The 16,991-nt window shown below is 40.1% G+C and overlaps 1 protein-coding gene across 1 annotated transcript; it reads right to left on the reverse strand.

Moving 5' to 3' along the window:
• Window positions 1–439: 439 nt before the first annotated feature.
• On the reverse strand, window positions 440–16,287 carry bdh2 (3-hydroxybutyrate dehydrogenase, type 2). The gene is made up of 10 exons (XM_035778796.2): window positions 16,135–16,287; window positions 11,185–11,287; window positions 10,127–10,205; window positions 6,511–6,607; window positions 6,245–6,353; window positions 4,736–4,796; window positions 1,968–2,081; window positions 1,481–1,539; window positions 1,192–1,284; window positions 440–855 (listed from the first exon to the last, which is right to left on the reverse strand). The coding sequence occupies exons 2-10, from the start codon at window positions 11,254–11,256 to the stop codon at window positions 802–804; spliced, it is 738 nt and encodes a 245-aa protein (XP_035634689.1). The 5' UTR covers window positions 11,257–11,287; window positions 16,135–16,287; the 3' UTR covers window positions 440–801.
• Between the last annotated feature and the right edge of the window lie 704 nt (window positions 16,288–16,991).

Genomic DNA, 16,991 nt, shown 5'->3' on the forward strand with positions numbered 1-16,991 from the left:
ACAAACTTGATTTGATGCATGGTATCTGAGCTGTGTGATAGGCGCTTGAAAGGCTCTGCACAGGCAGCTGTGGATAACAGTGAGGATCTTCACTGAGCTGATCAGCACTATTGAGAGAAGGCGCTCTGAGCCCAGGAGAAGACTGAAGTGAGTTTGACTAAAGGACTTCTGGAACAACTGGAGCAGGAGGCCGCTGGGTTGAAAAGCTAAGCTGGAGTAACTTTCACACACACAGAGGATCACCGAGAAAAAAAACGTTAAAGCTGTACACAGTGCGACGGAACAGAAGGATAGCGGTTGTCACATGATTGGTTTCACTCAGCCAATCAACTGCTTGCAAAGACCAAAACACTATAAACAATAGTGATTATGCTTCACAAATTAGCAGTTACAACACACATTTAATTTTTTTTTTTTTAAAGTTACAAAAGTAACAGTCAAGTATTGCATTGCGTTTATTAGCTATGTGTCAATGAGCTCAAAATCACATGTACAATGAGATGGGTGTTTAAAACTAGTTGATTACAGTATATTATTGTACACTTTAGAGGTACTATTGGTGCTACAAAACAACGAAACCAGAAGTCATTATTCTTAGAATATATTGAATGTACACCACATAATCAAACACTTCATGAACAATTTGAAAAATCTGTAAAAATGTCAGCAGTTTCTGTATGATTTCAAAATAAGTCAAGATTTTGGCATACCATATAAGGCAAAGGCCACTGAAATTTATATTACTGTAACTAACAGTAACTAACAGTAACTCGTGGCAGGTTTCTCGAGCTTCCTTGTGCTTCAGAGCCTCCATCCTCCATCAATGATATGCTCAGTTCCAGTGACATAGGCAGACTAGAGGGAGATGGAATAAACAGATACACTTTACTTGAACATGATCAGTCCAATCAAATCTACTGTACATATAACATCACTTGATGTCATTTTATCTGTGGCCAATGACCTTGAGCCTTCTTGGAAGCAGTCATAAGGGCGACAACATCATAACTTAGCTTAACAGATGTTTCAAATAAATTGTTGAAGAACATAACTAAACCCCTGGCTACATCAGCTGTCATTTAGCACCCAGTAGCATGCTAACGCACGGTAACAAAAACAAAACATTAACCCAACATTCAGATACTTTTTGTTGGTGTTGCTGTGGGCTCTGCAGACCATGAATGCGCTCACCTCGTCTGAGGCCAGGTAGACACAGAGGTGTGCCACCTCCTCGGCAGTGCACATTCGTCCCGTCTTCTGTCTCGCCATGAAGTCTTTTAGGGCCTACAGAGATGAAGCAGGACATAGATCGTAGAAATAGAATTTACTATTGGCATCTTTCTAATGGAGCGTTTCCCACGGTGGGTTAAAAGGGCCACGTAAAATAGCCATCGAATCTAGTCAGCGTTGGTACTTTATTTTAGGCTGTCCTGTTATACACTAAAACAATATGACAGTAGTTGTGGAAGGCAGAGAGTACCTGTTCTGGATTAGGCTGAGCCTGGATTCTCCCCCTCAGAGACGGGGTGTCCACGGTCCCTGTTTAGCAGAGAGGACACTTAGCACATAATCACTATTCTTTATACAGTGTATGGTACATCACAATGATTAAACAAAAATAATATATCACCCTGTGAAAAGTCTCTGTACTGTGAACTTGTCTTTGGTGTGAGCGGCATGTTCAATTCTTGAAAATATAACCAGAGCGTAATTTTAAGCTGAGCAGCGCGAGCCACTCGCAGAGCCACACGGCTTATGCCCAGGTTTCAGTTAAATAAACGGGAGCGTATCATGATTGACAAAAGTTCCCTGTCCAGTGCAGCATTCCTGTAAGCAGGGCCTGTAAGCAGTGTTTGTGTTATAATCTAACACAGATCATGCCATTCCTGAGACATGCTAGGGTATGATTAAAAAGGAAAGGCATGTTAATCAGATTTTACACAAGGAATGTAGGGTGCAGTGCTTACCAGGACATACGCAGTTACAGCGAATGCCTTGCTCGAGAAAATCGGCTGCTATAGATTTGGTGAGCCCAATGACAGCAGCCTTGGAGGTGCTGTACACGCATCGATTCACCACACCTATGGAGGGAACACACGCAACCACACAGGTTTTGCTTGACTAAATACATAGTCAGAGGATTGGATAGAGTAGACATGGACTGTGACCAAATTTCATTGGATGTTCATGATGAATTACCATACACAAATACATACTCAGGGTTGGGAGTAACGGATTACATGTAAGGGATTACAAAAAACGGTAACTAACCCGTTACCAGCTAAAATATTGTAAACAGACTACAGATACTTTTGAAAAACTAGACGATTACTTCTAAATTCAGAAAGGATGTTCGTTGAAAGAAAATCTTCGGCAATTCTGTTTCTAAATGACATTCAAAAGGTGTAGTGTGCGGCGATACAGATATCACTTATTATTGACATCTACATAGCGCATTGATGTGAATCACACTGCTGCTCTCTCATTTAGCTATTTGCACCTCATGAATTGTGGTCGTTGTAGATGTCCGTTCACAAATCTAAATGTGTATTCGAACCCAATAATGGTTGAATTCAAGAAGTTTAAGCTGCCCATCAATCATTGTTTTTTAAACCAGTGGACAGCCAGTGAAAAATGCACTCTTGCAACAGCTGCATAGTGTGGATCCCAACCTATGAAATAAAAGTAGGTATGATTAAAAAAAAATCACAGGCCTAATGGACACATGCTCAAACTCGCACACTTTTGATAGACTTAAAAAAGGGGCAATCTGTATTTGCTACATCCATTTTTGGACTTATATTATATATAATATATATATATACATTTAACTATATAAATATTTATATATAAATATATATTTTTATATATATAAATAAATAAAAATAAATAAATATAGCTCAAAAAAATAAAGGGAACACTAAAATAACACATCCTAGATCTGAATGAATGACATTCTTATTAAATACTTTTTTCTTTACATAGTTGAATGTGCTGACAACAAAAGCACACAAAAATTACCAATGGAAATCAAATTTATCAACCCATGGAGGTCTGGATTTGGAGTCACACTCAAAATTAAAGTGGAAAACCACACTACAGGCTGATCCAACTTTGATGTAATGTCCTTAAAACAAGTCCAAATGAGGCTCAGTAGTGTGTGTGGCCTCCACGTGCCTGTATGACCTCCCTACAATGCCTGGGCGTGCTCCTGATGAGGTGGCGGATGGTCTCCTGAGGGATCTCCTCCCAGACCTGGACTAAAGCATCCGTCAACTCCTGGACAGTCTGTGGTGCTACGTGGCGTTGGTGGATGGAGCAAGACATGATGTCCCAGATGTGCTCAATTGGATTCAGGTCTGGGGAACGGGCGGGCCAGTCCATAGCATCAACGCCTTCCTCTTGCATGAACTGCTGACACACTCCAGCCACACAAGGTCTAGCATTGTCTTGCATTAGGAGGAACCCAGGGCCAACCGCACCAGCATATGGTCTCACAAGGGGTCTGAGGATCTCATCTCGGTACCTAATGGCAGTCAGGCCACCTCTGGCGAGCACATGGAGGGCTGTGCGGCCCCCCAAAGAAATGCCACCCCACACCATGACTGACCCACCACCAAACCGGTCATGCTGGAGGATGTTGCCCTCCTCCACATCTCCTGATGTACTGGCCTGTCTCCTGGTAGCGCCTCAATGCTCTGGACACTATGCTGACAGACACAGCAAACCTTCTTGCCACAGCTCGCATTGATGTGCCATCCTGGATGAGCTGCACTACCTGAGCCACTTGTGTGGGTTGTAGACTCCGTCTCATGCTACCACTAGAGTGAAAGCACCGCCAGCATTCAAAAGTGACCAAAACATCAGCCCGGAAGCATAGGAACTGAGAAGTGGTCTGGTCACCACCTGCAGAACCACTCCTTTATTGGGGGTGTCTTGCTAATTGCCTATAATTTCCACCTGTTGTCTATTCCATTTGCACAACAGCATGTGAAATGTATTGTCAATTAGTGTTGCTTCCTAAGTGGACAGTTTGATGTCACAGAAGTGTGATTGACTTGGAGTTACATTGTGTTGTTTAAGTGTTCCCTTTATTTATTTATTTAAAAATAAATAAATAAAATATACACACACACACTTGAGGAATATAAGTTATAAATGCCTCATGAGCTTAGTTCAACTGTCACACTCCATGAAAACCCAAAATATAAGCAATTTTTTCTTTCAATGTTTGTAAACGTAAACAAACACTGTGTAGCCTCATAACATGGTGAAAACAATTATGTTGATATAATGGATGGTCAGTCCTTGCATCCATAGTTGTCTATTAATCTGAGAATGGTTACATTTATCCAGTCCCATCCCTCAGCTTTTTACCAAAACAGAGGCGGGGTGACCGTTATGTTACTGTTTCATCTGTGGATTTGCTCTTTAAACAACTTCATATTATGAAGATATTTTGTTGTCACCAACAAAAAAGTAAACATATGGCATTTATTTTCCCAGGGTAAATAGCACTTTCAGTAGTGCGCAGAGAATGCCATTCTCATGAACGCAGCAGTTCTTTTTCAACTTGAATCAATGAGCCCATTCAGTCCTCCATGACAACAAAATCATAAACAGAGTAGTTATGCTCAGGTAAAACAATTTGACTAATCTATACTTCCATATTTCCAAGTCCTATTCTTGAAGATCAAGGGGTATAACATTTATTGGAATTCTGATACATCCTTACCTTTTATACTGGAGGCCACAGACGCCATGTTAATGATATTCCCAGACTTCTTGGCCAACATCTGAGTTGAGAAAAAAAAATGTTGATCAACAGGACAGTGTTATCCAAGTAAGTGATCCAATTTAAAAGACAATTCCACTACAATATCTGCTGCAGTAACTACAAAAGGAATGCCCCTACACGGTCATGGCCAATGCATTCGCCAAGTAGTCAAAACAATCGATAAAGGGTTTGGCTCGCGAGACCGCTTTGAAATAAATCTTAAATCACAAAAGCTTTATTAAAAGGTTGTTTGGCAGCAGCAAAACAGTGAGCAGACATCTCATTTTTATCTACAGTATGTAGGCTATGACATAATTTTATCCAGAACCTGGCAGGTAGCCTAGAGTAGACTAGGTGAAAAATCTGTCTGTGCCCTTGAGCAAGGCACTTAACCCTAATCGCTCCTGTAAATTGGTCTGGATAAGAGTCTGCTAAATTACTAAAAATGTTACATTACAGAAATCCCTGGCTATATACCCATCATGGAATGAGAGATAATCCGATGACTCGTATTTAGAAACATTTACGTTATTTTCCTGTATTATTATATATATTTTTTTGCAATTTCGTGGTATGCAAATGGATAGTTAAAGTCTTGTCCCATCGCTACAACTCCCATACAAATCCCTCCCCTAACCCGGACAACGCTGGTGCGCTGCTCCATGGGTCTGCCGGTCACGGCCGTTTGCGGCAGAGCCTGGACTCGAACCAGGATCTCTGGTGTGCTACTCGGGAGGCCCTAGTGTCACAAACTTGATGCAGTCATTGTGTGCAAGGGATCCACGCATCCACCATAAGGATCAAATACAATACTTTGGATTACTTGACATACTATAAGTGAAGTTATCCAAATACTTGTGATTTCTTCGGGGGGAAATGACAATACCTTAAAAAAAGTGACATTCTGTACAGTCACCTCATATTCATAATTTAATCTCAAATAAAAAAAAATGTGGCCATAAAATAAATGTAGTTCCTTCAGAAAGTATTCACGCCCCTTTACTTTTTCCACATTTTGTTGTGTTACAGCCTGAATTTAAAATGTATTAGACTGGGTAACTGATCTACACACAATACCCCATAATATCAAAGTGGAATTGTTTGTAGATTTGAAAAATATATATTGATAAAGAAAATGAATAGCTGAGACACGCACAAAGCTCTCCCTACATTTGGTCAATATGACCACACAACTCTATTCTCCTGATTCCTGCTTACAAGAAAACATTAACGCAGGAAGCACCAGTGACTCTATACAACAAAAAGTTGTCAGAAGAAGCAGATGCTAAACTACAGGACTGTTTCTGAATTTAGGCTGTAACAACAAAATGTAAAATAAGTCAAGGGTTATGAATACTTTCTGAAGGCACTGTAGCTTCACAGTTGAAATTCATATGGTGAGGACTGTGTCTTCCTTAATTCTGGGGTCAGAGGTCGGTGGAGTAAAGTGGCGGGATGGTTGGTCACCTTGGGTAGGAAAGCCCTGCTCATGAGGTACATGCTGCGGACGTTGACATTCATGGTGAAGTCCCAGTCCGCCTCCTCGCAGTCCAGGATGGAGCCGTGATGGACAAACCTGGGAGGGATGATGGGTAGTGGTCAATTTTGGATTGCCAAAATCCCAAAGTAACCCTTTAAATTGTATTTGCAGTGGTCTTAAAAAGTGTGAAATGTGACCTGTTGAAATTGTGCAGGTTCCCTACGTGGAGAGGGAAAATGTGAAGACAAAATACCCGGCAACATTGAACAGCACATCTATGTGGTCAAACTCCTTGGCCAGCGCTTCCACTTGGTCCTTCTTGGTCACATCCACCACCTTAGTTTTGATACCTAGGAGATACGTCAGATTAGCCACAAAAACAATAGGTGGATGTGGGCTGGGTCATGTGAAGTGATGTGTCAAGATTTTAAAAGTTCTACATAGATTTGGAAATGTTAACTGTGTTGGAGCGTTCTCAACAAACACTTTTCAGACCAGGTAGCTATTACGCTTTGTGTACAATTATATGTACAATTATATAACATTGAGGTCCTTGAATTACAATTAAGTGGTTGAAAATATCTCTGAAACTCCTTGAATTTGACTTGTCAATGTCTGTATGAACACCACTTAAAGGATGTATAGTCCTAGGCTGTACAGGTGGAGTTATGGGCCAATTTGCAAGTACGCCAGTGGATCTGCATGAAAATCGTTATTTTAGTTTCAAACCATTTACAAATGTTGATCATAATGTCACATATTGGCCCCATTATTTATAGAAAAACCCATATATATTTCCTTCCTTAGATAAAACCATTGGCAGAAACTTTAACAGGGGGCCTCCCGAGAAGGGCAGAGGACTAAGACACTGCAACGCATTGCTAGAGGTGTCACTACAGACCCGGGTTCAATCCCAGGCTGTGTCACATGAGGCAGCACACAATTGGCCCTGCGTCGTCCGGGTTAGAGGAGGGTTTGGCCGACCGGGATGTCCTTGTCCCATCGTGTTCTAGTGACTCCTTGTGGCGGGCCGGGCGCATGCATGCTGACTTTGGTATCCAGTTGTATAGCGTTCCCTCTAGCACATTGGTGCGGCTGGCTTCCAGATTAAGCGAGCAGTGTTTCAAGAAGCAGAGCGGCTTGGCAGGGTCACGTTTCAGAGGATGCATGGCTCTCGACCTTCGCCTCTCCCGAGTCCGTACGGGAGTTGCAGCGATGGGACAAGACTAACTACCAATTGGATATCACGAAATTGGGGAGAAAAAGATTTTAAAAAATGTAAATGTAAAACTTTAATAAACCCAGTTGCTTTAACCCGCACATTATCTATAGTCAAAATGAATATATTGTCACGGCTGAATTTCTGTAGTTTACAGAAGTAAAGGAGGATTATTCGGAGGAAAGTTTAAATTGTATTTCCAGGCACGAGCATTTTGCCCCATCCTAAATTGGTTTAGACATGATTTTTCTTAGTGTAGTGTCTCCTATATCACGCTTTGGTCCCATTATTGCCAACACAATTTCTATTTGCCAAAAAATTGAAAAACAATTTCACTTGTAATCAAAATGGCATGGCCATACTCCCAATATTTCACAATAATGCCTTGCAATTTGGAGGGAGGCCTTTGGTCCAAATGTAGAATCAGTACACTTACCGATATCATAGACAGTAATAGTTTGAGAACATTCCAAGATATGAAAGATCCATGCACATTATCAGACAACTCCTTTTTTCTATGTTGACAACTTAGGTCAGCTACACTGGCTTATGGAGTCCCTTGGGAAACCAAACTACCGAACTATCCAATTATTGGTTTTATAAATAAACTCTGGGCTCCCGAAATAATATGATCTCAAAAATATATCAACGTCTGGAAAGCTCATTATGAGCTAGCCATTAAAAAAAGTATGTTCCACAGATCTAATTGAATCGGAACAACCCTTTAACTGGAACAGAATATGGAAAAATATTACCTTGGCATCCCGTAATCCGAACCATTCATTTATAAAATGTTAAGTTTGTTCGCACACTGTATTTAAGTGGGAGTGCACTTTAGTTAAATTCTTCTGGGGCAAAGTTCAAATTCATTTAGAAGTGCATGAATTTAAATATTCAATGCTTTGCATATATTATGTTTCTTAAAGTGGATACAGTTACGTTATAACAATTATCAACAGCGAGAATGAATGGTGCTAATCAAGGAACAATTGAGGCCTTGACATATATGCTTGACTCTAAAGAACAATCCCAGTTAAAGCCCCACACACAAATTATATCATTTATTTACTTTTTACTTTCAGGCCCAAAGGCTGGTACATTTTGGATAAGTATTTAATTATCCAAAATCTGTATACTATAGATATAGTATAACTTCAATATCGGCAGCATTCTAAATTATGGTGCATTCCTTTTATCCATTTATTCTCGCTGTTATCCAAAATATCTAAGCATGTGGGCAACCCAGTGTACCTTCAGAGCGCAGCCACAAATTGGAAGGAACAAACGTGTAGGGCACAGGCATGAAATGTTGAGTAGCTTAGGTAGCTTTATCCACTAGGACAGGACACCAGATGGTATATAATGCATGTATGAACCATACATAGGCACTTCGTGTCCAAATCGCGAGATTTGAAAAAGATCCCGTTGTTTAATACATTAGTAGTGTGGGAAGATGAACGTGCACGGAAGGAAAGTCACTTTGGGAGGAATATCTACCATAACTAAACACCCATGCCTCAAACATAGGCATGGTTGGGTAATGTACTGTGATCATTGCACATGTGTCATAGAAATGCATTTAAGCATTGGAATGTATTGTAATAACAGCAGATCATAACCCCTAAAAAAAATACAACTACCCATTACACCTAAACAGTATGGTTAGAGATTAAACCATGGACATTGTTTTAATGTAGCCTTTGAAAATACCTGGGTTTTGATATCCTCAAAAGGTAAGCGTTAATAACTTAAAGGGGCAATCTGCAAATGGTACATCAATTTTGCACTTTTAAATTAATAAACTTATCCTTTCCAATCCAATTCAATGTAATTTCATCTTTGTGGACTCGAACCATCACAGAATCGTTCACTCAATAGCCCCCACTGCAAAGCACAAGTTCAGGCTGCTAATAAGCTATTTGCAACTTCCGGTTTATTTAAAACATTATGGTTCATTTGATCATGTAAAAATATCACCCTTGGTTTGCAATATTGAACAATTATATGGTTTAAAATTTAACTGGGTGTGCAGAGCTATGGCTGAGTGGTAACTCTCCCTGTGCTCATCACATATGCAACTCCCCGCCAGAGACTGGGGTTTCTTTCCAGAGTTAACCTGGAAGGGTTATCTCCCCTCTTTACCCCCTTTCAAATGTATAATATGTCTAAAGAAAAGTTAGAAAATGTGAGACTGGCCAGTTGCATTTCCCCAGATGACATGCTTCTTTTGAGACTAAAATGAAGAAAATGTCAGCAAAATTGTAGGAGATCCATCCCACTGCAATTTTGTGGCTCACGGTATAATATAGATACCCCATCAGAACCCAAAATATAAGCTTATATTACATTTTTTTTTGTAAAGAATGTAATTTGTAAACAAACATGGTTAAAACTATACTTTTGATATCACGGATGGTCAGTCCTCACATAGTTCCTTCTATGAACCTGAGAGTAGTTACATTTCTCCAGCTCCATCTCTCAGCAGTTCACCAAAACAGTGGCAGGACTCTATAGAACAGGAACATTCATTGGGGTGTACTGGGGGTATTGCATTCAAACTAATGTCTTTAAGATTTGATATGAATGAAGGGCACATCTTAATTCTCAGGATGCCCAGTAAATGAAGGTAGTAAACAAAAATAAACTGTACCAGGGTGGCCATCCAGTTCCTTCAGCTTCTCTCCATTGATATCTGTTGCGGTGACTAGAGCTCCTTCTTTGGCAAAGGCCTACAGTTAAAATGACAGAATATTACTTTCATGGTTATTTACAGTTCTCTCAATATCAGTAAAATGTTCAAATGAATACATCATGAATAGTTTACATCATTGTACAAGTCTTAGAGTAGGGGTAGGCAACTAGGTTTAGCCTCGTAAATTGACTGCAAGTAAACCCAAATAGATGCAAAATTATCATACCTCAATTGAGACATGATCACATAGGTCTCCATTTGTGGGAATAGTTTGGAATGGAATTCCTGGTTACAGTCTTTGGGAGGCCTAATAAAAATGCTAATAGGACGAATTTGGCAAGTGGGCTGCTTGTTGCCGACCCCCGTTAGAGGGTGTTTCTGAGAGCCTTAATAATCAAATTCACCATATCTACACTGAGTGTACAAAACATTAGGAAACCTGCTCCATCCATGACAGACTGACCAGATAAATCCAGGTGAAAGCTATGGTCCCTTATTGGTGTCACTTGTTTAATCCACTTCAAATCAGTGTAGATGAAGGGGACGAGACAGGTTAAAGAAGTAATTTTAAGCCTTGAGTCATGGATTGTGTATTTGCCAATCAGAGGGTGAATGAGCAAGACAAAATATTTAAGTTCCTTTGAATGGGGTATGATAGTGGGGGCCAGGCGCACTGGTTTGAGTGTGACAAGAATTGCAACGCTGCTTGGTTTTCATGCGCAACAGTTGTGTGTATCAAGAATGGTCCACCATCCAAAGGACATCCAGCCAACTTGACAACTGTGGGAAACATAGGCGTCAACATGGGCCAGCATCCCTGTGGAACGCGTTCAACACCTTGTAGAGTCCATGCCCCGATTAATTGAGTCTGTTCTGAAGGAAAAAGGGGGTGCAACCCAATATTAGGAAGGTGTTCCTAATGTATTGTACACTCAGTGTATATGTACACTCAGTGTATACTTGTTTAGCAAATGTAGCCTAGCTGTGTGGTGAATGGTAAATTAAGTAAATATTACAATGGCTGCAGCTCTTCCAATGCCCTGGGCTCCTGCTGACAACACAATGACTTTCCCATCCAGGCGGCCCATGATGATGCAGTGTTTAATTCTACAGGTAATTCTGCATATGAACAAAAACAATGTCATTATTGATCACAGTCGAGGTAGAGTTGAAGTTGCCGTGGTGGATTTATTACCCAAAAACAGTGGTGGAATGTTCTTAAATACACATTTAGGAAACATAATGCTTTATTATTGTGAAATGTTTGATGTTTTTGTGTGAAAGATGTTTATTGGTTGGGTAATATTGCATTATCAGCTGCAGCAGGTATTCTCACACCCCAAAGCCCTATACTACGTACTTGGTTCGAGTTAGCGAGGTAACTTTAGTCAAATCGGAGTTCAACTCGGGACAACCAGCACCACGAAATTGGCTCACCTTTTAGCCAGGTCAATGTCTATGGCAACGAATCCTTCAGAAATAAACTACTCTGGCCCAGGTTAACTCAGGGCTATCAACATTTCTAGTGAATGATGTGTCTGAGCTGCGAGTTGAGGACCAATTAAATCTACTAAAGATTGATTCAATATTTTATTCATTAAATGTTTGTCTTTTTTATGTCAAATTACCTATCACATTACACATTTAGTAATGACAGAATGCATTTGAAACTTCATGCACAATAAAACTTGTATGACTTTATAATAAAAAAATGTATTCCATAGAAGTGGGGAGAAAGGTGCTAGGGTTGTCCCTAACAATTAAAATCTTGGTCAACCAAAAGTCATCTGTTCTTTCAACCAAGCTAAGCTACAGGACAGTTTTGCTAGCAGTCGATTTCAAGTTTTCATAACAAATCGGAAATCTGTATTTTTGGGCGCCGATTTGCCAAAATATTTTTTTAGACCTTTATTTAACTAGGCAAGTCAGTTAAGAACACATTCTTATTTTCAATGACGGCCTAGGAACGATGGGTTAACGGCCTTGGTCAGGGGCAGAACGACAGATTATCTCCTTGTCAGCCCGGGGGATCCAATCTTGCAACCTTACAGTTAACTAGTCCAACGCAATAACGACCTGCCTCTCTCTCGTTGCACTCCATGCAGTTACCATGCTGTTACACGAATGCAGTAAACCAAGGTAAGTTGCTAGCTAGTATTAAACGTATCTTATAAAAAACAATCAATCATAATCACTAGTTAACTACACATGGTTGATGATATTACTAGATATTATTTGCGTGTCCTGCGTTGCATATAATCTGACTGAGCATACAAGTATCTAAGTATCTGACTGAGCGGTGGTAGGCAGAAGCAAGCGAGTAAACATTCATTCAAACAGCACTCTCGTGCGTTTTGCCAGCAGCTCTTCGTTGTGCGTCAAGCATTGCGCTGTTTATGACTTCAAGCCTATCAACTCCCGAGATGAGGCTTGTGTAACCGAAGTGAAATGGCTATCTAGCTAGCGTGCGCTAATTGTCGTTGTGTTGCTGGTTCAAGCCCAGGGAGGAGCGAGGAGAGGGACAGAAGCTATACTGTTACACTGGCAATACTAAAGTGTCTATAAGAATATCCAATAGTCAAAGGTTAATGAAATACAAATTGTATATAGGGAAATAGTCCTATAATTCCTATAATAACTACAACCTAAAACTTCTTAACTTGGAATATTGAAGACTCATGTTAAAAGGAACCACCAGCTTTCATTGTTCTCATGTTCTGAGCAAGAACTGAAACATTACCTTTCTTACATTGCACATATTGCACTTTTACTTTCTTCTCCAACACTCTGTTTTTGCATTATTTAAACCAAATTGAACATGTTTCATTATTTACTTGAGGCTAAATTGATTTTATCGATGTGTTATATTAAGTTAAAATAAGTGTTCATTCAGTATTGTTGCAATTGTCATTATTACAAATTTAAAAAAATAAGAAATTGGCCGATTAATCGGAATCGGCTTTTTGGGCCCTCCAATAAATCTGTATCGGCGGCGAAAAATCATAATCGGTCGACCTCTACTACATACCCCAACCAAAAGCCATGTATTACAGGCAACATCCGCACTGAGCTAAAGGGTAGAGTTGCCGGTTTCAAGGAGCGGGACCCTAACCCGGACGCTTATAAGAAATCCCGCTATGTCCTCCGACGAACCATCAAACAGGCAAAGCGTCAATACCGGCTCAGACGCTCCTCGAATGCGAAACGGCTTGCACACTATTACAGACTACAAAAGGGAAATACAGCTGCGAGCTGTCCAGTGACACGAGCATACCAGACTAGCTAAATTACTTCTATGCTTAATTTGAGGCAAGCAACAATGAAGCGTGCATTAGAGCATCGGCTGTTCTGGACAACTGTGTGATCACGCTCTCCGTAGCCAATGTGAGTAAGCCTTTTAAACAGGTCAACATTCCCAAGGTCGCAGGGCCAGACGATTTACCAGGACGTGTACACTGAGCATGCGCTGACCAACTGGCAAGTGTTGTCGCAGTTATTTTCAACCTGTCCCTGACTGAGTCTGTAATACCAACATGTTTCATTCAAACAGACCACCATAGTCCCTGTGCCCAAGAAAACCAAGGTAACCCGCCTAAACCACTACCAACCCGTAACACTCACATCTGTAGACATGAAGTGCTTTGAAAGGCTGGTCATGGCTCAGTTCAACACCATTATCCTAGAAACCCTAGATCCATTCCAATTTGCTTACCACCCCAACAGATCCACAGATGACGCAATCTCACTAAGCTATCTGTGCATAGTCACTTTAACTCTACCTACATGTACATATTACCTCGACTAACCTGTGCCCCTGCACATTGACTCTGTACCGGTACCCCCTGTATATAGCCTCGATTTGATAGACACCCTATGTGTTTTAATAAAATCAACTATACATTGAGCTTGTCTGATGCTTTGAGGTTTGATTAAATAAGTCAAATTTCTCAAGAGGGCGCCAGAGCTCTAGATAATCAGAAGAAGAAAAAAACTTATCCTCAACCAACTATTCTCCTTCCACTCTTGCTGGCTTTCGCAGATTCTGCTATTACTCTCCTGAAGTTGCCAGTAATAGGCTACACAAGGAATCTGCAACCTTTCTCATGTTGAATGCCAATTTATCTTACAATTTCTAACGATCTGCATGCCAGTTATGGTGTTCATGTGCAAATTGTGAAAAAGTTATTAGAACGTCTTCATATCTCATAATCATTGTCATGTGGTTAATCAAAATTCTATCAAAAATGACACAAACCTAAAAAGTTACTTCTATTGCCAACAACTAAAAACTTGCAGTCTGATGTAGAAAATATCCTGACAAAAATAAATATCTTATAAATCACATTGTTAAAAACAGGCCATGTGTAACAACATTTTAAATATTGTATCAACTGTTAACTTGGGTCCAGCCCAAAGCTTGCACGAGGGAACTTGCAACATTGAATAAATATTCTGGGCCCTCAGATGTTGTGCACCAGTTAGCTCGGGACAGACAACTGTAGGCTATTTGCGCAAGGGATAAGAAGCAGTGCTTGACTTGGGCAGGAGCTCACCGGAGCTGATTACCGGCACCTCAAATTGTCTACTGCTGTTACTCTTATAGAATATTAGTTCAAAAGTATTGTGGAGCTCCTGCATCTTTGTTAGAACATTTGGGAAGCACATAGCGATGCGGTACGGAGCTCGATTTGGCATCTGCATGCCTTTGAAGGCTCAGCAAATGCGTCATATGGAGCCTCAGTTCAGACACACCTACTCATTCCAGGGGTTTTCTTTATTTTTACTATTTTCTATTATATATTTGAGATTTTTCAAAGTAGCCACCCTTTGCAGAATACTAATTTAAGTTTATATGGGTTAAATGGAATAGTAACTGAAATGTGGACACTGACTGTAGGCCTACAACTTCTCACATAGCGTAATATAATATTAACTCCAGCAGAATTATGCATTTCTTGCAGTAAAACTATACACATGTTAATTATCTCAGGAACATGAGTGGAGAAATATGATTTATTTCTTTCGGCATCTCTAGAGAAAATATGAATCTGCGTGTAATGTGTTATCTTTGACACTTATGGAAGCAGACAGTATTTCAACCACAAAATATGCATCCAAAACTAACAGAAGTCTAATCAGAAATTTCTCTTCATTTTCTCAGCTTTTAAATTTCCTTAAAACTGGTCAAACTGATGACGTTTGGCCATTTTGCACAGGACCCATCTTTCCACTGTTTTGGAGTTATTGCGTTCTCCCCCGGTCCCTAAACAAAACATACAACTTTACCGGTGTCAATTAGATTACTAATGCATTCATTTCATCGATGTAAGACATTCAGGTGAGCACTACTTTCTTCTTCTGGGGCAACAAGTTATGACAGAAGAGAATCTACATGCATCAAACTATAGTTGGAAATTAGATACTGAACAAAAATATAAAACGCAACATGAAACAATTTCACAGATTTTACTTTGTTACTGTACTTTCTTGTTAGTTACATAATCTGAAATTAGGTAAACGATTAGATTTTAGCAACCAGGAAATGGCTGAGCGATTTCTGCATAGTGCATCTTGAAACTGAGGTAAGGTCCTTGGACTAAGGAGTAATGTTAGGCTCCTTTAGTACCATATTGGGCTAGATTTGACAAGAATTGAAGGCATGTCAACCTCATCTCTTTTTTTACCATGGCATTTACTCGCAGTTTAAAAAACACTTTCCTATAGTACTTTGTTATTCATTTGCAAGTTAATTCAATAGCTAGAATCATACTCTTGTTTTAACTATTCAGCGTACAAAATTGCTGTTACAAGCAAATACTATATTGATCTACACAGCAAACGTGTGCAACGGAGATGCATTACATAACGTTATATTTGCAATTAAATATCTAACTATTCATATGAGTGATACATGCTGTTTCGACAGGGCAAAAATAACTTTGTAGGATCATTTTGAAACAACTTACTAACGCTCTGCAACGACAACAGACCATGAACTTCAGTCAGGAGATGCCTCGTGCCCATTTACTAAGTTCTTATTGGCTTCTGTAGAAGGAAGTAGCTCGCGAGCTGATTCTTCTTCTTTAAAATGTGCACTTGTGGATCGTAACCAACTGAAAGGTGCATACACTGCCACCTACCTGAAAGGAAAGCACACCACCACTCAACACATCATATAACTCTATCGCCACATTCTCTTACCCAGTATTTCTAATAAAATAAAGCCTTACAAACCTTACTAATCCCCCACCCAAATCCTATCCCGGGCCAACCTCTCTGACCCTATCAAAATAAAATCAACAAATACACTACACTCACTAAAATCCCACCACCCTACTCCACTATTTAAATCTCTCTAGTCCTTCCTCAGGCCAACAGCCTGAAAAGAGGGCACACCACCACTCAACACACCCTGTAACTCTTCTCACGTCAAGTCTCATACACCCAAATACCTCTATGCAGCTGCCACCACACCCTCAATTTTCTTTGACTTATGTTCCATTGGTTAATAACCATTGCTATAAAACGCTAAACATCCTATCTTATTGAAGCATATATCACTTGTTGGCATATCCCTCTGTATTGGTACAAATCTACTACTGACACCACTCTCAGGATCGCTCCCCCTTGACCCATCTTCCTTTACTTTCTTCCTTGCCTCAGCATGTGACAACTTCTGCACTACTCTAACCCTGGAAACCTCAACCTGCCTCTCTCGCACTGGACATTTCTGATACCCATACCCATCTACAGAACCAACTGTACCTTCAAAACATTATAGTAAATACTCTATCCAGAGCAATTTATAGTAGTAAGTGCATTA

This window comes from Oncorhynchus keta, chromosome 10 (genome assembly GCF_023373465.1).
Source record: "Oncorhynchus keta strain PuntledgeMale-10-30-2019 chromosome 10, Oket_V2, whole genome shotgun sequence".
Taxonomy (NCBI): Eukaryota; Metazoa; Chordata; class Actinopteri; order Salmoniformes; family Salmonidae; genus Oncorhynchus; species Oncorhynchus keta.

Coding starts and splice junctions, on each gene's coding strand:
- bdh2 (XM_035778796.2), bottom strand. CDS start 11,256: ATGGGCCGCCTGGATGGGAAAGTCATTGTGTTGTCAGCAGGAGCCCAG. Junction 10,206..11,184: donor TTGGAAGAGCTGCAGCCATT/GTAATATTTACT, acceptor TTTTAACTGTAG/GCCTTTGCCAAAGAAGGAGC. Junction 1,540..1,967: donor CTGTAACTGCGTATGTCCTG/GTAAGCACTGCA, acceptor TCTGCTAAACAG/GGACCGTGGACACCCCGTCT.